This window comes from Ptychodera flava, chromosome 17, assembly GCF_041260155.1.
Source record: "Ptychodera flava strain L36383 chromosome 17, AS_Pfla_20210202, whole genome shotgun sequence".
Lineage (NCBI taxonomy): Eukaryota > Metazoa > Hemichordata > Enteropneusta > Ptychoderidae > Ptychodera > Ptychodera flava.
Genome location: NC_091944.1, coordinates 18,965,391 through 18,988,662, shown reverse-complemented (window position 1 = coordinate 18,988,662; position 23,272 = coordinate 18,965,391). Strand labels below are relative to the sequence as shown.

General features: G+C 38.5%; 1 protein-coding gene across 1 annotated transcript; it reads left to right on the top strand.

Annotated features, from left to right (window-relative positions):
* The first annotated feature begins 259 nt into the window (after nucleotides 1-259).
* Nucleotides 260-22,343, top strand: LOC139115698 (adhesive plaque matrix protein-like). The gene is made up of 3 exons (XM_070678004.1): nucleotides 260-544; nucleotides 834-939; nucleotides 18,821-22,343. The coding sequence occupies exon 3, from the start codon at nucleotides 18,821-18,823 to the stop codon at nucleotides 20,825-20,827; it is 2,007 nt and encodes a 668-aa protein (XP_070534105.1). The 5' UTR covers nucleotides 260-544; nucleotides 834-939; the 3' UTR covers nucleotides 20,828-22,343.
* The last annotated feature ends 929 nt before the right edge of the window (nucleotides 22,344-23,272 follow it).

The window sequence follows — 23,272 nt, the reverse complement described above, 5'->3', positions numbered from 1 at the left end:
TTGGAAACAATATCATGTTATCCAATTATTATACACGATTCGTAAGTTCTTACGTTTAAAATTGGAAGGCGACAAACGACTGCCAAAACTACTAAATACAAACCAAGAGTGTTATTTTAAGTTCACAGTGGGTTATACGGCTCACGTTGCTGGCTTGTCTACATACATCCTTAGTTCCCCACACAGTTGACAACATTCACCTCGTCTCGGAGTATTTTGTCGCCTTTGGGGTCACCAGGTCGCACCACGCATAATACATAATTTCGGGTAAAGTTTCTACTATAATGCAACCGTTCAATTAAAAGTGTACAAAAAGAGACAGAGCAGATTCAGCCTTCGGTGCGGCGTGCATTCTTTAGATATCAGCGTTCCTCGCGTGACAACCATATTTGGGCAATGCCATACGAAGTCGAATGCAGGCCATCCTAGGCAGTTCGCTCGGTCCCGAGCACCGCACTAGTACGATGCGCCAAGATTAGTAGACTCGGACCCCGGACCTCCATCCCCGGGCGTCTTGTAACTTATGTGGAGAAACTCAGAGAAGGTACCGTACTGAAAATTATTCAGGTTTTCTGGCATTTTCTGAAGGTGTGGGGCCTGGAAAAATCTCAGCTTATTTGTCCTGGCAAGCAGAACTCTTATTTTATGATCACCATAGCCAATGCAACCTGTACAGTTCCACTGCACCGTACAGAAACACTGTTACCCTTGTCTTGTTTTCTTGAGGCCAAATACGTGATGCAAGATTGCTCTCAATACCGATGCATGGCGAATTCAACAATGGGTTGTTGTTTTAGTTTCGTTTTACATACTAACAAACCTCTGTGTTGCAGGTTGAACACAGAAGAGTGCGCCCATCACCTTGGCAGAAAAAAATAACTACACAAGTCATTGTCACTCGTAGTCGACCCGGGACATCGACGGTACCCCTCGCTCACAGTAAGTAGAAACGAAACATTTTCTTCATATTCTGCGCATGGCACAAGCAACTTGAAGTCTGGGCCTCTCAATGTGTAGATATTTTAATCCAAACAGCGCAGATCTCCGATCCATAATGTTTAATGTGTTTTTTTTTTCTTTGTCCCGTGCGCGTGAGAATTAGCATACACAAATATACACCTCATACAGGTCTACTGCTCCGTGTCTTCGGTTAAAATATACAAAGCTCTTTCAAAAGAAAGGCCTCCATTCGCTGATTTGCACTTTGACCGGGAAGCTATTTGGTACGTCAAATCTGCTTAATTGCTATTAACACGCCCCCAGAACACATCAACAAGTTTGCAAAAGTGTCAGGAGCGTAGGAAATAGACGCAGTTTGGTGAAAATGCCGTCTAAAGCCATCCTTCGTCACTTTACAGTCAAACATTTTCAAATTTAGATGTCGTTTCCTGTCCAAGCTTGCTCGAATAACTGTCTGGGCGCGTCGGAATTTCAATGCGGACATAATACCTCAATAAGCCTCGCAAAGAATATTTAAGCGACTTCGTTCGTGTTGCAGAAGAATTGTAAATTGATATCATTGTCACTCCTGACCTGGTAGGCCTGTAGCAATGACTAACAAGAAAAGCCCGACAAGAAGAGATGATAATAATAATTTAGTTCAGAAACGAGCTTAGCCGTTGTCAGAAGCGTTACAACAACCACTTCCCATATTCTGTTTTCTGTGAAAAGGAGAGACACCATATAGTTTTCCATTCGCTATGGCTTCAGTAATATCAAGCCACGTACATGTACGATCGATCATATTCGACGTGTATGACAATGCGTGATATTTGACCCTTGACCTCATTCCACCTGCCGGTCCCCGCCCATCAAATTGAGTCAGTCAAACAGATGTCACTTTTCTTTATGCTCATTTGTGATGCTTGTATCAATCTTTGTTTTGCTCTCTCGTGCAACAATATTTGTGAATAGTTTCATGTAGTGAAATATGAGTCTATGGATTTGCTTATGATAATTCTTAAAAGGAAAATATGATACGAGTGGATCATGTTTGGTTGATATGGCAGCGATACATATACCTGGCAGTTGCTGTAGCAGAGTTACAGGGAGCGGGTGTGCAGTTTGTTCGGTGATACAGTTACAAGTATACAAGCGTATCTTATTCATGACGTTGTGCTTCGCCCTTAAGATAACCTTATAATAAAACCCCTTGCACTTGTATAGCAGTCACCGTAGCAGCTGTCATAGAATATAGCGACAGTTTTCGTTTTAGGAGGAAAGGTTGTTGCCACCAATACCTCCCCCCCCCCCCTGCCGAGACGAGTCCGTATACATGCAGCATTGCATGAAACGCTATTGTCAAAATGAAATGTTTCAATTAATTCAAATAAGTTGCTTTGAGTCCTCATGTCAGTGTTCGGTCATACAGTTATATTGCCAATTTGACAAGCTCATCCAATTATTTTTCCGAACATTTGCTCCGAACATTTTCCACATACTTCTCAAGCTTATGTAAATTGTAACGTTTATTATCAGCGGTTCATTTGAACATATCACTATGGTAACGTGATGGCACTATCACATGATAAGATTTCTGCGCCAACAATGGCGGCATTCTATAAGCTTCCCCTTTCATGCTGGTCGCGTTATGTATCCTATATAAAACAATCGCACATCATATCGAGTGTACCATATACATGTACAAATGATTAAATATAACCAACAAATTATATGCGTGGGAATACATATGTATGTGTAATCGCGATTATCAAAAATGTTGCTGCAATATTAATATGCATCAATATTTGCCATGAGTAGTTTATTCTAAGGCAGTGGTATATTTTTCATAAACGACAAATGAAAGTCAGTATACATAATCATAATTATGATAATTTATGTGACATTTATACACTGTATATCGTGACCCAACACAACGACATGATCAAACCATACGGAGACGATACATGGTTATTATGGGCATACCAAAACTGTTCCCCTCAGCACAAGGTCTCGTAAATTAGTTCAGACTCGAAGTTTTGGAGACAGCTTAACCTAGTAATTTAATATCGTCACTACTTAGTAATCTAGCACTTATGATAAAATTGTATGTGTATGCGCTGGTTTATATGTCACGTCCGAGAAATAAAATAAAATATTTAGTACCTTTCTTCGACCCATTTTACAAAATCTGTGCGTGTAGTCACTGATGAAAACGGATTTCCGGAAATCGAGAAACTATTTAAACTTTTGATCTTCTCTGTGAACAATTGCGCATTCTATAACCGCGAATATTTTCCGTTTGACTCATTTCGACAATGCTACATCACATTTCGTTTATCCCCCTTGGGCAGCAAACATATTGGGTATTATTCTAAGTGACCTAGGGAGACCCGCTCATAGTTTGTGAAATAATTATATTTACAAGTACATGATTGGATAAACAATATGGGTCATATTATGTCAAACTTCTTGTTTACTTCCCAGTAATCGCTCAATTGGGTATAGTTGATAGTTCATATGATCTCCCTCTTCTCTATGTATTAACATAGCAGTCCTATATTTAAATGTTTAAAATGTTCGACTGAACATTTATGTTATGTCGCAAATATACGTTAACAACACGCGTACATAAGTCTACCCGTTTGCAGAACTTCTACATACATACACGCATGCATTCATACGTACATTATACATTTATCTATACACCATATATACGTACATTATACATATAAGTATGCGTACATACATACATACATACATACATACATACATACATACATACATACATACATACATACATACATACATACATACATACATACATACATACATACATACATACATACATACATGTAATTATGTGTGTGTGCTAGTACGCAAACTATTTCACAGTAGACATAAGCACAGAGTAACATACACAGAGTGGCAACACCTATTGTTTAAGGCGTGAAGCGGTTACGTAAGCAATCCATGTTTGCCTCGCCTCACGAAGCTCTTGGCTCTCTTTTCCGAAGAGTGCCGACCATGCCCCTTCGGTAATTTTCGGATTTTCACCAATTGTTAAGCGAAAGTATGTTCGACAAAGTTTGTGTTGTTGTTGTCGTGTGGTGCTGATCGGAATTGATCTGCTTGCAAAAACGGGAATGTTTTGAGCTTCAGGAAAGTGGGTTTTACCGTTTTAAAAATTCCTCTCATATTTTATGAATATATAATGAGTGTGTTTGAACCAAATTTGAAAGTCTTTTATCGATACTGTCTGGTTTTACTCAATGGTTTACGGTCAGTCATACCGTCTTTTACACGTGCGTCAAGAAAGGACATGTTTATGAAACTGCTGGCGTGTTATGTTTGATTGGCGTGAAGCAGTGTTTCTGGCCTGAGAGCTCACAAAGTAACTATGGTTGCTACGCGACTGGCAGTATGATGCCATCTCGTCGTATGTTTCGCATAATCTCGTGTAATTATCAACCACAAACAAAGCTTCCAAAAAGTTTAACACCTTTGAAGCTCATTTTAATATGAAAAGCCAATAGTCTACCGAGACGACCATGGAACAAAAGGCATGCAAGTGTTGCCACTCTGTGTATGTTACTCTGTGACATAAGGTAACATTTATTGACATATATATGTGAGTTTTAAGTAGAGTATTTCTTCGCCGAAATAATTTTATAGTACGAGAACAATATTTTGATGGAAAGTTTATTTTTCGTTATGTATTTGGTTTTTGTTTTGTTGTTGTTCTCCCTTTTTACATAAACAAACATGACGGGATGGAAACATAATTTACCGGGATGAGGCGTAGCTTGCTTTTGCATTAGAATGATATTTTTCTCACTCTTGCAATATTGCTCGTTGTCCCGTACCTAAAGAGGTTGTTTAAAGTTCATATGGCAGTTTGAATACCTAAACCTCTTCGAAAAGTTTTGACGAGCGGGGTGCCGGGTGTTAAGGGTAGCAGTATACGGTGTCAACGGAAAGCAAGTCAGGTCATGTTGTTACAATGTAATAGTATCAATATGAAAGTATGGCAAGGCATTGAACTTGTTTCCCTTTCTTTGACATGTAATGTCAAAATCCGCTTTTGCGATATCAACCACCTACACCAGGAACGTGGTTAATTGGTGACATGTACACGAAACAAAGTACAAATGACCCTATTATTGGTAATAGGACAATTATAGCTCCAAGCGTGGTCATTTCTTACAAAACCTTACCTGTCGGGCATTCGATCCCCTTGTACGGAAAGGTTCCCCAATAGTTCTCCACATCCTTGCCCAACTTAGCGCAGGCATGATCTCAGACATGACCTCTCGACCATGAATTGTGACCCTTTCTTGCAATCAAACGCAGCATAACAGACAGGCACATATTAGATAAATTATCACGGTATGCCGTCACGCGGCAAGGTCATCAAGTGATAAAAAGATCAGAAACTTTTAAAGGCTACCGCTACGACTCAAGTACATCTTAAAATTCCAAAAACATTGAGGCCGGCAATCTCGCTTCTCCTTAAAAACGAACCAAGCTTAATATAAGATAATCCTGCCGCACTTTGGTATATTATCTATAATGCCAGGAAGTAACCATATTGCGATAAAGGAGCATTGATGAGTGTAATTGTGTTAACGAAATGCAACACAGAGAGTTGCGAAATTCATAGCCTAGAATCCTATACGTCCGCTTGCCTCCGTACCTCGGTCGGAGGTACGGAAGCAAGCGGACGTATAGGATTCTATACTACGAAATTCAATGCCCAATCGTATTGCAAATTCTATATTATGATTAATGATAAATGTGAATTATGGTAAGTTATGATAAATACCGCATCCAAATATTTAATATCGAATAACTTCGTCGTTATTAAGGAGGAGTAAGCTCAAATTGATTTACGTGCAGTATTGCGACCGTGCCAAGAATTAATTTTTCCAAAGATTAGCCCGGTATATGACGACCCAGGCCCCTGCTGTTATATTCCCCAGTAAAAGCACACAACCGCCATCACCAAAGTATGCTTGCAGACATAGATTGAACGAACAGAATGTCACTGTAATTAACATTTGAGTCTGGCAAATAATGTCGGTTATGCAGTCAGAACTTTGAAGTATTTGCCCCAGGCGATTGCAACAAAAGTCGCTCATAGCTTTGGCAACACGTTGCCCTGGCCTCAGGGCATCGCCGGCGTGTTTTCAAGCCCTTGTTTCCCCGGGGCGAAGGTTGAATACGTAACGTCTGGCCAGCAAAAGGAAACTTTTGTGCTTACGCCGGTTGGGATGTATAGCTCTCTGTTAATCTTGTTTGATCTTGGTGGAGAATTTTTGCTGTGGCAGTGATTGCATAGAAACTCTCTGTCAAAAGTCCTGGCGGTTCTGAAAGTTGCTAGGCACCCTCAACCTACTGTAAATTTTGACTCCTTTACACAATTTCCTCCTCCGTTACAAAGACTACACCATTGTTCACTGACAGCTAGCTACCTCATAGTAATTCAACTCACTGCTTGAGGCGCGCCTCTCTAGAGAGTGATTCCTGATGACGTCACAGTTATATCATTAATATGCAAAAATAATCACTTGCCCTACATTCCTAACAATACCTTTGGAAATTACATTTGCAAGATTGGTGAAACTGGTCCTTTGCTTCCTTTAAATTATTTCGATGGAAACTGTAGAAATAATCATGTGGAGGAATTTGACCCCAAATTGCAGGAGATGACAGAGGCGTAGGACCGACAATGCTTGTCAGAATTTTCAAGATACAGGTACCTGTTCTCTCCCAAAATCATGTCAAATACCAAGTATTCAACTTGGCAATAGAGGCTTTAGGTATGTACCGCACTCTATGCTATATTTAGTGACAAGACTACAATGACTGAATGACGACCAGCACTACTGAAGGTACAATTTCTGTAAATTCTGGTAATGTTTTTCATTATTTTTGTTCAAGAAAACGATTTGATTATCTTCTGCTTCTCCCAGCGTAATCTTATTGTTGACAAATTGATTCTAGTCCGTACTTAAAGTAAACTGTCAACGAAAATACTGAACATTACAACAATATCTAAGGTTCTGTTGACAAGTTGAATACTTGGTATTCAACATGATTTTTGGAGAGAGCATGCGTAGATTAATCAACCGTCATAGCTGATGGAGCTTTGAGAGGGGTTTGATATGTGTGTATTAGTCAATTAGAAAGATACTTAATCAATTAAGAAATCTTGACACCTAATCAGACTGCACTTGTTCTTAAAACAAACAAATGCTTGATAATCAATTTCTCAACATTAAAAAAACCACAACAGTAGCTTCAAGTGGTTCATGGTTGATCAGCAGTCCGGAATAACGGTGTAGTGAATTAGAACGGAGCTCATACCTGTAGTGTTGACATTATCATACATATTTCTAGCGTGTAATGAGCTAACGTTCTGACAAATGGCTGATGTATGTGGGATCACCCTCACTCCATACAACAGATTATCAACTGTCATGTAATTACCTAGTCAAACATACTGATTCCTCGTATGAGAGGAAATACAGAATTTTGACGCTTTTTGGTTTTGGATTTGCTGTCAGGTAGTATCCATTTCACCGAAACATTGTAATCTCGGTGTTTTGTTGCAAGTGACTTTTTACGTTTGTTTAATTTTTTTCCATATGTGCTGCTGTTTCGATTCTTTATCCAGAATGAATCTGTTAGGAGGAAAAGCTGCATTATGCAGGAATAAACCATTGGAGAATGAATTTAATAAATGGATGTATAAATGGATGCCTGCATGCATGAACACAAAAGTGTCTTTGCACATTTTATTCGGTTCACATAATATTAATTAATGCTTAATGCTGACATTAGCATCGATTAATGCGGCTCAAAAAGCTGAACAGTCAGTCTGAACGGGAAGGTATAACAGACATTACACCTTTTCCCAACGTACAGGAAAAGGAATAAGAAAATGTTTTTTAATAAAAAAAACGAAACAAAAATACAGTTAAAAGTTATGGCTATTATTCTTGTGAGACGTGTACACGTATTTCTTTTGATATGACGTCACTTAAGATGATATCATCCGATTTTGTTGTTGCCTAGTCTATTTGCTAATTTAAGTTCGGTGGAATGAGATACACCCATCAAATACTGCGTCAAACAAACATCTGAGAACTTACAAATTACATCGAATTCAGAAGATGTCATGATCTTTCAGAACAAAACAAGTCAGCGAACCTTTAGCCTCTCATGTAAACTGCATATATAACATTTCTCTGCACGCGTGTAAATATTTACAGAATGTGGCTATTCATCGGAAGTGTGTCTGTGACCACAGTGAGAGTGATCGGTTATTCTATCCCCGTAGCCTCGATCCCAGGTTTGGTTTCTATTTCATGAAGTCGGGTGTACTGAAGACTGTTCGGTACTTAGCTTGACGCTTTGAGTTAGTGGCAAACTTTCGTACCACAGGCGTGCTGTCAGCTTGGTAGTTGTGTAGAGTTTATGCTGTGAGTTTATGCTACGTTCCGACGTTCTGATACCTAGTCCACGTATCAGAATGTCGGAACGTAGCATATGAACTCTACACTATTCATGCTATTAAAACTACCCAGTTCGCATCACGCCTGTGTTTCGTACATAATTTACAAGAGATGCTGTAAGGTCATCCTGACGGTTGTGCGCCGTGCGGTCTTCATAAACATGCACTTCGTAAAGTATCTCACCACCCGGTAACTTATTCTTTAATTGTATTATTATTTAATTGTATTATTTAATTGTATGCAAGGACATTTGTCATTGTAAAAGTTGGTTTAATCTTCTTGCCCTTTGAACTGTGACCCTATGATGACAATTGTGACATTATTCAAATCCAAGGGCTCAGAAGCTGACACTGGGATACATTCATTTAGAAATAGCCTACCCGGATAGTACAATAAAATGTAATTTCTCTTGCAAACTTGATCATATCGCAAATATAGCATAGCATGTTACAGGGAGAAAATAACATCATAACCGAGACGACCTTTGTGAGTCAGTGTGTCCTAATTGCTCATTAGAATGCAGCGCAATAGCCATACGCTCTTGTCCAAGAAGATTATGAGATTTTACGAGTGTAATTACTATTAAGAGTACAGGAAAGGCAGTTATATTATCCATACAGTTACATACCCCGTAAAACGTATCTGCACCGATAAAGCTAATATTATAACGATAAATTATTTCGATGGCAGATCATTTTTGCGGTACGACTTCCTTAAAGCCACAATAGCTGATAATTTAATGCATTTTTTTCATGATTTTATTTTCAAACCAAAGTTGGTTCGTGTAAATGTGCTAACTGAATGACGTGTATAGAAGTATCACTGCTCGCTAATATGAACCATGCTATACACCTTTTAACAGGTCAAATAATCACTGGTGCTGTACTTGTAAAATGGCGCCCAAACGGAAAAGTACAAAAAATGCGTTACTTCGTGCACATCATGATCATCCAAGAAACAAGCATGATGCCATTTACTTGACTGCACAACACACGATGGCTGACATTTTGTTGTAATATTTATTTCTCTGCCACGTGATTAGTTTTTGAAAATTGTGGAACAGCTGGAATTTTTTAAAACTTGTGAATTTACATATCGTTTTCAACACTTATGACAGTGTATTGCAAGAAGACTCATGGAAAACTCAGGATATTTTGAGATCGATTTATTACTATTATCACAGTGGCTTTTAGAAATTGGCGGTCTATCTTGGACAGTGGAAACTTATCGTCTGCCTATGCGTTCTGTCAGTCATAACATTGCTGACATTCTTGAAATCGAAATTCCTGTTTCTCTCATATTTTATAGCGCTCTTGGAATTGACTTTCTGAAGAGTTGCAGGTGTGTTCAGTTTGTTTGCTTATTAAGTTTGTCTTCACAGAACGCGAATAGACATTTTGAGATTTGTCACATATCTTTCCTCCTTGGTATGAAACAACGTGATGTTTACAAAAATATCTGTCCGAGTACATGACGTTGTTCTGAGGAAAAAAATTAAAAGTCGTAGTAGCAACCCATGGGTGCATCTGTGACTGATAAATGATCAGATAACTTATTGCAAGACCCAGTCATGGCGATTCCAGGATGACGAATGCATTACAATTTCAAATTGAAAAACGGACAAAGTGAAATAGCTAGGTATGATAGATCAACAAACACGCTTAGACGATTTTCTGGCAGAGAAATAATTGCATTACTCTGTAAGTCAGCTATACTTTGAATGCGTCTTGGGGACAGATATTCGGACTATCAAATTATTACAATTGTTTTCTGATTTAACTCTTTGTATGGGGGCTCGTTTTAAAGCTCTTCGAGTAAGAAAAATTTTCACCGCCTTAGTTTTTCGAAAATCGAAAATTCATTTTTACCATAGAGTTAACATAGGGATGGCGACCATTTTGAATTTTAAACATCGGTAAATGTCACGTGATTTGTTTCTCTGGTACCAAACTTTGCACAGTGACCTCTGATTTCATTCTTGATTTGGTAAGATAATAGTTGAAAGATTCACTGAGGAAAGGTTTAGCAAAAGTTTAAGTCTTTCACCTTTCAAATTCATTTTCTAAATTTTTCGGTTGTCAGTTCAAGATTAGGAGTATGCGCCAACTGATTCACTGCGACAGACCACAGACAAATAGAAAGACAGACTAGCAACGGGTACTGTTCAAGGTGTGAGCGCTTACGTAAGCCCTCCATGTTCGCCTCGCCTCAGGTAGCTCTCGCCTCTCTTTTCCGAAGAGTGCCGACCATGCATCTTTCGGTAATTTCCGGATTTTCGCCAATTTTTAAGCGAAAGTATGTTCGGCAAAGTTTGTGTTGTTGTTGTCGTGTGGTGCTGAGCGGAATTGGCGCGCTGGCGAAAACGGGAAAGTTTTGAGCTTCGGGAAAGTGAGTTTTACCATTTTAAAATTTCCTCTCACATTTTTATGAATATATAATGAATGTGTTTGAACCTAATTTGAAAGTCTTTTATCGATTACGTCTGGTTTTACTCAATGGTTTACGGTCAGTCATATCGTCTTTTAAAAGTTGGTTATGGAAGGACGTGTTTATGAAACTGCTAGCGTGTTATGTTTTGATTGGCGTGAAGCAGTGTTTCTGCCCTGAGAGCTCACAAAGTAAGTATGGTTGCTACGCGACTGGCAGCACGATGCCATCTCGTCGTACTTTTCGCATAATCTCGTGCAATTATCAACCACGAACAAAGTCTCAAAAAAATCTAACACCTGTGAAGCTCATTTTAATGTGAAAAGGCCATAGTCTACCGAGACGACCATGGAACAAAAGGCATGCCGCGTTGCTAGTCTGATTTTCTATTTGTCTGTGGACAGACGGAAGATACCTACCCAACTCTTAGGTGGCAGCTGCCACCGTCGAATATCTGTTACTGCTACCTTTCCTGGTCATTTACATGAGTTGTTTTCATAATGCGTAAAGGAAAATACACGCTTCGCTTTTAGTTATGAGAGAGCTACAGGGATGGGCAGGGATGGCGCCCGTGATCACGTGAACACTTTCTCAGCTTGAGAGCAGTGTACTCACAGAGTTGTCTGATATTGCATTTCCGAAAAAGACCAATAAAAATCGTTTTCAGGGCATTGGTTTACTATATCACGGATAGTGGTGACATTCGCGCGGCAAATTGGCCGGCCGCACTGTGGAAGATGGGCCCACGGATAAACCAAGATACCAATGTTGAACCGATGTATCAATTTACATAGTCTCAAATTGAAAATTGCTTAATTTTTTTTTAATTCAATTGTTTTGATTCTTTAATTTTTTTAATGATGTCGGAGATGTTGACGATGACGGAGATACTTTAGTTACGTGACAGGGCGAGACGAAGAAAGAGGACAATGGTGAACACAGATACCGACATATCATTACGAAAGTTCTGCTTGATGTATTTCTCGTGTTGTAGCAATGAGCCCTGGGCAATCAGTCATGTATTTTCTGGGATTGAAAAAACACATGTCGTCGCGAGTGTGGTTCGACACCCTTCAGAATACGACAAGATAGCCCAGTCGTTGACGCAACCAATCTTCGGCGAGTTTTGTGATTAAAAAGACAGGCATAAACGTGTATGCGGTAATTTAGTCAGTCCAGTCAATTTAGGGTTTAACCTAGGACTAATTGCAACAGAAATTATTTCTTCACCATGACCTTTGGAAAGGTCTCGCTAATGACATAATAAAAGTATAGAAAATATAAGGGGTGCAAATTGGTTAAATTTGCATATATTCAAATTAGCTATATCGCCTTTAAAATGACTGCTATACTCACATTTTGGGCATGTAAACTGAATTCAAGTGACTTTTTTCATTGCAACACAATTTAGTAAGGTTCAATAAGTTATTTTCTTAATGTCTTGAACGATAAAGAATATGCAAATTTAGTAATTTGCATATATTCACAGTTTTTATTACTATTTCAGACAAAATGAATGTTTAAGCTCATATTTAAACAATTTTTTGTCTCTATGAAATTGTTAAGGTTTTGCAAGAATTACCTAAAACAAAGGAGGTTGACCTAATTTGCATGCATAATTTGCATATTTTAATACAAAATGCATAATTTGCATAATTGACAAAACGGTCTTCTGTATACAATAAGCCTACTATAGCTTCCATTTACATTTTCTGGTTATTCAGAAATGCAATGTATAAAGAGAAGAGTTTCAGAGCATTACTGTTTAAATAAAGGGAATCAGAATTCTTTCTTTGGATATTCTTCTTTCTTTTACGACGAGAAGGTTATTCATTAAAAATCATTGGACGTGCTCAAGTTTTTGACATCAATTGTCATTTTAAGTCATTTTCTCCTACAACATGTTCGATTGCAGTAAAATTTATGAAGGAATATTTTATGCTTTTGGTCATTATCTTCAATGACGATGGAAATATTCAGTTACTAATAAATGGTTCACCACACTTAACAGTTGTGCCTGTGAATCATCCTTCTCATTATTAAACTATCATTAGTATAAATACGAACATCATTTGAATCACCATGATTGTAGTGGTGATGACAATTATTATGATGGTCATTATCATATCAAATTTCTTCCTCTTCCTCTCTGTTTACATCTTCCTCTAGGTGGTTCATTTGTTTACAGCCAGAATCCTTTCGTTGACAACAGAAAGTCTAGATTTTGCTTTCTGTCGGGGTTATTTATGCTGCTGCAGTTCATTGTAGAACCCATAAGTATGGGGAAGGATAACTCAATGAAAAGATGTGAAGCACAGGATGATATAATTGTACTGCGTATCATATCAGATCTTAGATGTGCAAGTATCACTCATGGGGCTGTTATGTAATGGACTTCCCATTTCCAGATTATTAGACTTTTGTATTATTACCAATAAGATCAATCACTCAAGGAATTGAGAGTCTGGCCAATCTGAGGTGAGACTTCCATAACGTTCAAATACAGGATAACCAATTTTATGATAATTTGATGTCAAAATTGATATCCTAATTGACAAACTCGTTAACGGCAGCTTCTGTAATGCAAATCCCTTCACATCTTGGTTTTCTTGTTTCACGGTCATGAAAATTTGAAAGAGCAGCTAGACCATGTAACATTATGAAAAGTATCTAGATTTGCTTTTACCAGTGATTTAGATTATCATGATTCAGTCAACAGATTTTTTTCAGTTTTTCCTCAAATGCTATGGCTGTGTACAGTAAGATTTAACAGGAAATCTCTCTCTTCAGTCCACTATATGACTTTATATTAATTTTCAATTGTTGTCTTCAAGAAATTTCAAAATTTTGAGAAATGCAGTGTCCTTTGATTATTGTAATGTCTTTCAGCTGATAAAGGAACAGCTTTCCTAATCCATATTTCATGATAATTGGCAGTATAGTATAACAATTGTACCTCTATATCATCATGATCATTATAATTTATTTATCATTATTATCATAAATTTCTGTATGTGGCATGAACAGGCAAGTTGCACACAGTCAAAAGTATATCTGATTTACCAGTGACCACACAACCTGGTCTTTAATTACATTTTATCCACACTTAATCTATATTAGTAATACGGGTAAGGGTGAAAATAAAGAAAATAGAGCTGAAACACAAATTTTCTTCAGCCTGGCTTAGTACAAAGTGTTGGTTATGTGGCCCAAGCATTTTGGTATGCATTAAGAAAATCCAAATCTTCCAGTAAGTTCCCAATGTTATTGACATTATGCAAATTCTCTAGATGATTGAAATGAACTATACGAATCAATCATTGTTTATTTTTACAGGGCTTTTCATTCTGTAGGCCCTATTAGTATATAATCATTAAAATGAGTTAAAATACACAGAAGATAAATAACCATGTCAATTTCTTTGTACTGAGCAAAATGTTCATTCAAGTTATAAAATGGACATCTTTCGATAGGAAGAATTTAAAGTATTAAATAACTTAAACAAGTAGTGTCTCTTAATGTAACTTCTCATTTTACTGATACATAATTAATTAAATAAGTTGACGTCAATTTGAAAAATTAAAGAAAATTATTTTAATGATCATCATATATGATTTATGCACATGAGGAATCGCTCAAAATTAGGTAAAATATATTTAGCAATGTTAGTAAAAACTTCCAATCTCTCTTTAAGATATTGTAAAACCTTTCAAGTTTCAATTATTACATTTAGTACAGTGTAGGCATTTGCTATAAGATCTTTTAAAATTAGTCCTTTGCACAATGTAGATTGTATTAGGCTTTGAGTATACCATTCTTGGACCTTTTAAGTATTTAAGGTGAAGAAATAATTCATATTCCATTAGAAAAAGGAAGTGACATGGTTGACTTATTGGACAAATGCAAATTAGAATTTTTTTATCGCTGTAAGATATATTTGAAAACATTCCTGAACTAAAAACAAGAAAATGATGTTAATAGTCATTACAATGTCAGCTTATCTCTTAAATCACTTTCGTAAATAGATTATCAGCACCAGGTTTGTACATCTATGACCCATTTAGCATTTGGGTAAATTAGCTGTCTTATGCACAACTTCATTAAATGCACTTTTCGCGATCCCTGGGATCGCCTTTGTTCTAGTCTGTAAGAGAATGATTGAGGTGTGATAGCCTTTTGTTTTCAATAATTGTAATCTGGTGGGTAAATTTTCTGATGAGAAAGTCTGGTGCCAGCACAGGCCTTTAAACTTGCGATATGTAGCTTCCATGACCCTACTAAAATTTCTTTCTAATGATCTCCGTTGTTTTTTTAACATTATATATAGTCATTTATACTATAGGTCAAAAAAGGGAAAAGTAAAGTGGTAGGAGGGGCACATTGCAGTTATGTAAAATGAGGAATCTTAAATGATTTTATGCATTGCCTAGAAACACAAAAAGTACATTAAATAACGATTGCTTGAATTAAATATCAATTTGCTGAATATATTTTTAAGAAATTATTAACAGCAACGATTTTGTTCATTTTTCTAAGTTTTATCTTTATTCAAATTATGCACTGTCTCCCCTCTTAACAGTAATTTGTTTGTCATTCTATACATTCAATACAGAGTGGAAACAAAAACTACTTGTTGTGTAGATTAAATATAATTTTTAAGTGAAATGCAGTGGCAGCAATACTTGATTTAGGCAAATATTTCTCAGGCGATAAAATGTATTCAAAATATTGCCTGCACAAAAATTAAGATAAATGCATACATTACTTGAACATAATGTCGCATTTTTCTCAATTCAATATGCATATTTCTTTTATCAGTGAATGTATTGCTCCCATTATCCGTTTATATCTATACAAATAAGCTAATGTTATAAATCTTACATTGTATTGGACTTTTAGTATGTCATTCTAGGACCTCTCTAAAATACACAAAGAAAATTTAATTCTATTGCAGTCAGAAGTAGCTTATATAGTTATTAATTAGGGACATACAAAGAAAAACGAAGTGTTGTGGCGGCCATATTGGATTTATGCAAATGAGGAATATTTCTATGACGACAAAATATTTTAATCAACATTGCCTGAACCAAAAACAAGGCAAATAAGCCCAAAACCCGCATATATCATGTTTAGCCAAATATTTTTAGTAGCAACATTCTATCAGCACCTAGTTTGTAACCATAATCTTTTTACATATATGCAAATTAGGCATTGTTTACATTTCTAGATTGTACGAGGCTTTTAGTATGTCATTGTAGGGCTTCTCTGAAATACACAGTGGATAAATAATTCTATTGCTGTCAGAAGTAGGCTATGCATAAAAATAGTAATTAATTGGGAAAAATACAAAGAAAAGTGAAGGTTGTGGCGGCCATATTGGATTTATGTAAATTAGGAATATTTCTATGAAGACTAACTATTTCCATCAACATTACCTAAACCAAAAACAAGGCAAATAAGCCAAAAACCTGCATAACATATCATGTTTAGCCAATTATTTTTAGCAGAAACATTCTATCAGCACTTAGTTTGCACCCATAATCATTTTACATCTATGCAAATTAGGCACTGTTTACAATTCTAGATTGTACTATGCTTTTAGTATATTATTCTAGGACTTGTCTAAAATACAATGTGAAAAAATTATTCTATTTCTGTCAGTAGTAGCCTAAAAATAGTTATTAATTCGAGAAAAACTAAGAAAAGTGAAGTGTTGTGGCGGCCATATTGGATTTATGCAAATGAGGAATATTTTTATGACGACAAAATATTTTCAACAACATTGCCTAGACCAAGGAGGCAAATAAGCCAAAAAAACCTGATCAAAGACATGTTTAGCCACATATTTTAAGTAGAAACCGTCTATCAGCGACAATTTTATACCCATGAGCCCCTTTACATTTATGCAAATTAGGCACTGTTGCACCCCTTAGATTTTATTATACTTTTAGTATGTTATTTCTAGGACCTTTCCAAAATGCATGGTGAAGAAATAATTTCTGTTGCAATTAGTCCTAGGTTTACCCCTTTTTTGGCTTAGATTGACTGGACTATCAGTCTAGTAATAGCATTTTGTAAAGGGTTACGGGCTTTATGTAACTGATACTATCAGCTGTCACGTGTTATATATAGCAGACTATGAGTGAAAGTTGAACCCGCTGCTATACTATTTGATGATTTACAGGCTTGAGAATTCGTCAATAACATTTGTCATATTTTCGCAAACAGAACGGCAAGATGAACGAGTGCAATATTTTTAGTGCAAGAAGCGCCGTCCTTTATTTTCGTCATCCCTCTTTTGAAACAAGGCACCGACATGAGAAACGTTGATCTAGAGTCCTAGTAATTTGAGACTATATACCCTAAACCATATCACTTTCAGAGGTTTGCAAAATCCGAAATAGTCAATTAGGTCTCCATCAATAGGTCAGAATATCTTCACCAGAAAGCGGTTGCGTGCGCCCTCACTATTTGATTTTGGAAGCTGTCAGCTATGGTCCCAAATTTCTACTCTCGGATACTGGATGGCGCCACACGCGAACTCGGTCACAGGCACCTCATTAAAATTTTATACATTGGTCTGCCATGCCACTACTTTTCCTGGTGAATGCAGAGCAGAGGGGTTAATGCAGAGGTTGCAATGTTCAGAACATGACGATTTCGAATGATGCCATTGATTCTTTCATCATTCATTTTCTCTCTTCCTTTTGCTCAAACAAGCGTTGCAGACGACAAAGTTACAGATAATAAACATAATCATAAGCGTAATCACCGATGCAAATCCGTCAAATGAACTTTTTTTTGCAAGGCAAATTTAGCCACAAAACTGCAATATTTGATGCTGAGTAATGCATAGGATGGTACGTTAGGCAAATCAGCGATTGGATTATTCGAAAAATTTGCCTGCAACTGTCCACATGGACGGAGAATAACTCAACAGCAAAATGAAATTCCGTCTGGCTACATACCACCGTGTAAACGCTTGATGGAGGGTTGTGTCCCTCGAAAACAGCTGCGTGTCTGATAAAAGTAATGTTATGCGTTGCGCTAGGAGTTGACACCAAGTTCTGTAGCCGTCTGCGCCCTCTCATCCACTTTTATAATATTGGTATGGCAGACAAATCATAAAGTCAGATATATAACATGTGCGTGCTGCTATCTCGGCAATGCAGTGTACTAAAACCGTCACATGTGCTCTTTTATGGTTCGCACTTTCTGTACAGGTGAAAGTTCACACGTTATATTTATGTTCTGCAAATTCTGTAATTCGCTGTAGGGAATTCGAAGGGGCCCTGCGAGAAAGGGGAAACGTGATTTTTTCGCGTTTCAAAATTTGGCATTTTCTTTCTGGGTTTGGTTTTTCACGTCTAGTCGCGTGAACAATATTTTCAAAAGCGGCAAGACGCGGATTCGTATTGTAAAATGCCTTTAGCCAGGCAGATTTTTGCTCATTTTAACCACTTTCCCAAGACCGAATGGTTGACTCTTAAGTCGCTGGATCTCAGTAAAATGTCAGCTTTCTACATCATAGGCCTAGATTTCTGTAACATAATTGTTTCCCGGTTACCGGTTATAATACACTTTTTTATTGATTTGCAGTGTGTCATCTCAAGGTCATTGCCATTCTTATATCCTGTGGAAAAACACATCGAGAATTCTGAACGTTACATTACATATTTAAGGAAATATAGCTATTGTTGTATTTTCGTTATTTTTTATCCGAAAGCGAAGCCTGCTGAAATACATAATGCTATCCTAAACACAACATCTTCAGTACCATAAACAGTCTTATTGTTGACACATCAATTTTCAGTTCAACACTGGGACATTCCACTGCACGTGCAGGTTATGCAGACATGAAACGAATGGAAATGCATCGATGATGAGTCACAGCTTTAACTAATTGAGCTTTGGCTGTTTCTGTCCTTTTATAGATGGCTGATAACTACGAAACTATGATGAGGGACATAGAAAGCACCATACAGGCCCGGGATCGAGACAGTGATACCAACTTGAGAGAGCTCCTGGCTACAAGAAGAAAGGTGTGGGAGATGTATCCACGGATTGCGGCACTTGAAGACAGTCTGATGAGGTTCAGTACCGAGGACCCGGACGACATCACGAAACTGCTGAATGAGTACAGAGGCACCCCATCCTACCCTGCAAACGCGTCTGCTCCATCGTACAGCAGTGTCACCGATCTCGGTCACCACTCATCCAATCCGGGACACACCGCCACGTCCACCTACTCCGCTCGTTACACGAAGACATCCAACCCGGGGCAGAGCACCTCTTCCCGCTTCCCTCGTCGCAAACCAGGAGTTGTAGGCGGTTCTAGCACCGCGACTTCGAGTTACGTGCCTGTCTCCCGTAAGAAGAAGGCGTACGATCTTGGAACATCGAGCGTCTACAGTACCACGACAGCCGGCCGACGTCGGTCGCCACGATCGCCAAGCTATCGACAGAAGAAGGCGTACGACTTCGAAACGTCCAGCGTTAGTGGCTACGGCAAACCGCAAAAACGCTTTGAAGACAAGTGGGAGACTCAAAGCATGATAGACATCCCGGTTAAAAAGACCAGGTCAGCTGCCCTGTACGCAAGACCGTACCGCTCTAGCGTTGGAGGCAGAGCTCGAGTGAGCGACTTCGAGACAGCCAGCGTTAGAAGTTATCAAGACGACGACGATGCTGATCTGGAGTCGTTGCTGCGGTGGAAGACCAACGTAAGCAGTACTCCGGCAAGGAAGACTTACGAGGATTGGTCACCTCCCAGGTACAGTCCCCGATCACCTTTGAATGCCTACATCTATGAGCCCGACCTTACCACATCGTACCAATCACCGCGGACACTGGTTGATCGCGAAAAGCTCGGCTTAGAGGATGAAGAAGAGAACATCGTATTATCGCGCTACACCAGAGTTCCACTTACCGAGAACGCTGTGCGCAGACACGATGTAGAAACAGCCTATAATACGCGGTACTATGGAGACCGACACATCAAACCCTACGGTTATTACTACACGGTTGCTCATAACCCTGGCCCAGCCTCCTACAGGTACGAGACGGCCAGTTCCTACAACCCTGCGCCCAGTGTTGACAAGTGGGAGACGATGTCCTACACTCCCGAAACTACCACGTACAGGCCCGTGACCAGAACCTACCAGCCCGTCATAAGTAGCCGAAGCAAATACGATACGTCCACTCGAAGCAAGTACGATACGTGCACCCGAAGCAAGTACGATACGCGCACCCGAAGCAAGTACGATACGCCTACCAAGACCGTTACAAGACCAACAATACTCAAAACAAGGAAAACGCCATCGTACCGTGTAAAGCCACTCCCCACTTACAGTGTCACTAAAGAATACAAACCAGTAACAGTCACCAAGGCAAAGGTGACTTTCACGACACCACCACCACCACCACCTCGGTCACGAACACGTTCAAAACCGCCGCTGCCACCGCCACCAACGACAACTTATCGCAAGAAATACGAGTCTACAACCAGACGACACAGCGATACGTTCGACACCGTCCCGGCAAGGCGATCGGCAAGATCGAAATATGACGACAAGTTTACAGATGTCGGAAGCACCGCATCCTATGTCAGAAAGTCTCCACGTTTAGCCTCCGATTCAGAATACCTGTCAGGTAGACAGTATGACAAGCTGTATACTCGCGTTCCCCGAGCTCCAGGCGTGGTCGGTGAAAAACGGAGATATGTGTCTTCAGCGTACACCTCTGCTTCTATACCCGAAGAGGAAAATATCAGCGAACGGGCTCCCCCACGTCGTCATTTCCGCCTCGGGGTGTATAAAGGAGGAACTGACTACTACAAAAAAGGTGAAGGAACTATCGCAGAAGAAATAACTCTCGATCATCTCCACAGTATCCTGAAGGCACAGTCTAAACTCCTTTCTGAATTTGGAGACAGATTTTAATTTATTGTAAAGAAGGACAAAAAATGCACAAAATTACTATCAGAAGGCATAACTTCACGTCACCTAAGGTTACGGCCACACTGCAAGTGTTGGATTGATAAAAAAAATTACAATTTGCTACGGAGAAAGATAGACACTCCGATAGCGTTTGAAAGCTTCATCTGTGATGCAGACGTGCGTCGACATCAAATTATTTGACGTATAGATCAAGCTGAATGATTGTTAAATGCAAGTCGAAGTGGTATCTTTACCAACCAACACGGTTGTGGTCCGTAGTTTTATTACAAGCGCACGAGACGCCTAGCAATAACACAGACGGTAACAGTGTAGACGAATGAAAAGTTCAAATTGATGTAGATGTTGTTTTAGGATGGAAAGAAGTAAATTAGTTTGTTATTTGTTGTCTCGTTCGTTTGTTCTAGGATTGAAAACTGGCGATACTTTTGCCAAAAGTTCTTTTGACGTACAAGGTCATTTTTCTATGACAACTTGTACGACTTCGTTTTTTTTAAAGAAGGGCTATATGCACTCGATAGACATGTAGAATCTACATGGAATCGAGTCAAATGGAATCACTACTTACAAGAAATCATCAAGAGTTGACCTTACATGACTCATGGTGGGTCGGATTCCATGAAAGTCATGGTGAACCCTGGTCCCATTCTGTTACACTGGGTACGACCCGTCCCTACTGACCCATGTGACCTTGAGAGTACAAGATACTACCTGGCGTAAATTTTACATCCTCATGAGTTTTTGTGAACAAAAGAAACACTCGTAAGAGTTTGTGAAGTCAGTACGGGATAGCTTGGTTGTAGATTGCTTGGTCAGAGTGGGGCCGGGTCGCCCCGGTCCCCGAGAGACATGGTAAGTAATGCCATGAATTTAAAAAAAAACACGATTGGTTAAGATCTCCAATAATTATCTTCTTGTGTTTTCCTATATGTTGAGAAGGAGTCCCTAGCAACACTCCATCGCGACAATCTTAGCGAAGAGGAGTTTAGATTAGATAGGAGTGTGATTTATTTTTCCGAGATAATTCTTGCTCGATTGCAACCGCCATTTTGAGTTTAAAGAAGCTGAACAGCTCAGACTGTCTTTTCAGACAGAAAATTTCTTTTGATACCGTACATGACAATTTTTTCTAAATTCATTTGTTATTGAAGCCAGTAGGGTTAAATCGTAAGTCCATAGAGTTACCTCACGTATACTGGGACATATGTTACTGTTTCTCACCTACCATTACTCCAAAATTCTTTCAAAATCCCGCATCCGTATACTTACAGTCCACCATTCTTACCAGATCATAGCTGTTTTACCTATTCATGCCTTAAGACCTTTCTTCAAATAGAAAAGTGAGTTATAGAAGGCAATTAAGAAAAAGAAAAAAAAAAACTTTTGTTTTTATCTGAAACGGATAAAACATAGAAACTCACCAATTGATAGAATGTCTTTAACTTTGATGAGATGCACTAACTGTATTATAGAAATAAAGGCAATTAACATGTTTTCTGTTTCCATTGGTCGTATTTGTGGTTACTTGATTGTGGATATGACCGTGACTGAAGTGGTTTCTCGTGGTCAGTGACGGCACGCAAAGCAACCAACAAGGTGTTAGTCTATGAGCAATAGCAAAGGTCACGGAAACTATTTTATGTGATGAGCTATTCGACTGTGACTGTGATGTGTAAAAATGTCAACATGATTCAAACGGTATAACCTGTAAAAAATAGAGCGGAATACATGAACAAAAATCCTTGTGTCAATTGATAAAGTATTGAGCAAGGGGGAATCCCCAAAAAATCACAGGATGTCACAACAAATATCACAAGCTTTTGCTATTCCGAAGAAACTGGCATTTATTGTTGCCCTGGACGTTTCTCATAACTGCTGTACTATAGCCTTGAGTGGAATTTCACAGACTGGACGCCACATATTTGAGTGACATTAACCTTGTGTCAGATTGGTTTGGAAATTCCGAAACTTATTTTGAGTGGAGAAATCGGACACTGCAGCTTGAAATGCTGACAAATTTAATCAATGTTGCATGGGTAGTTGTTGATGCAGCTTGTACTCTGAGTCGCGAATATGTTTTTAGTATTCATTGTTACACTCGTAGTCGCCTATTAAGATCTATTTTCGTCATTCCTGAACGTGTAATTTTTAAAAACGTAATCTAAAATTGCGGACAAATATTTATTTTTGCATATTAATGAGAACAATGTTTATTTTTGCATATTAATGAGAGAACAATGACGTCAACTGTGAATTACCCTATATGACACAGGGTAATAACTTTAGTATATGTCCGACAGTGGGCGGAGTTACCTCGTCCTCGATACGTATCATTGGCACCTGATAAACCTTTAACCTCTATATGCCGGATGGTATCTTGCTTATCGCGATTTCAGGTATGTTACTAATGTGTAGCTGCGGACAAAATTC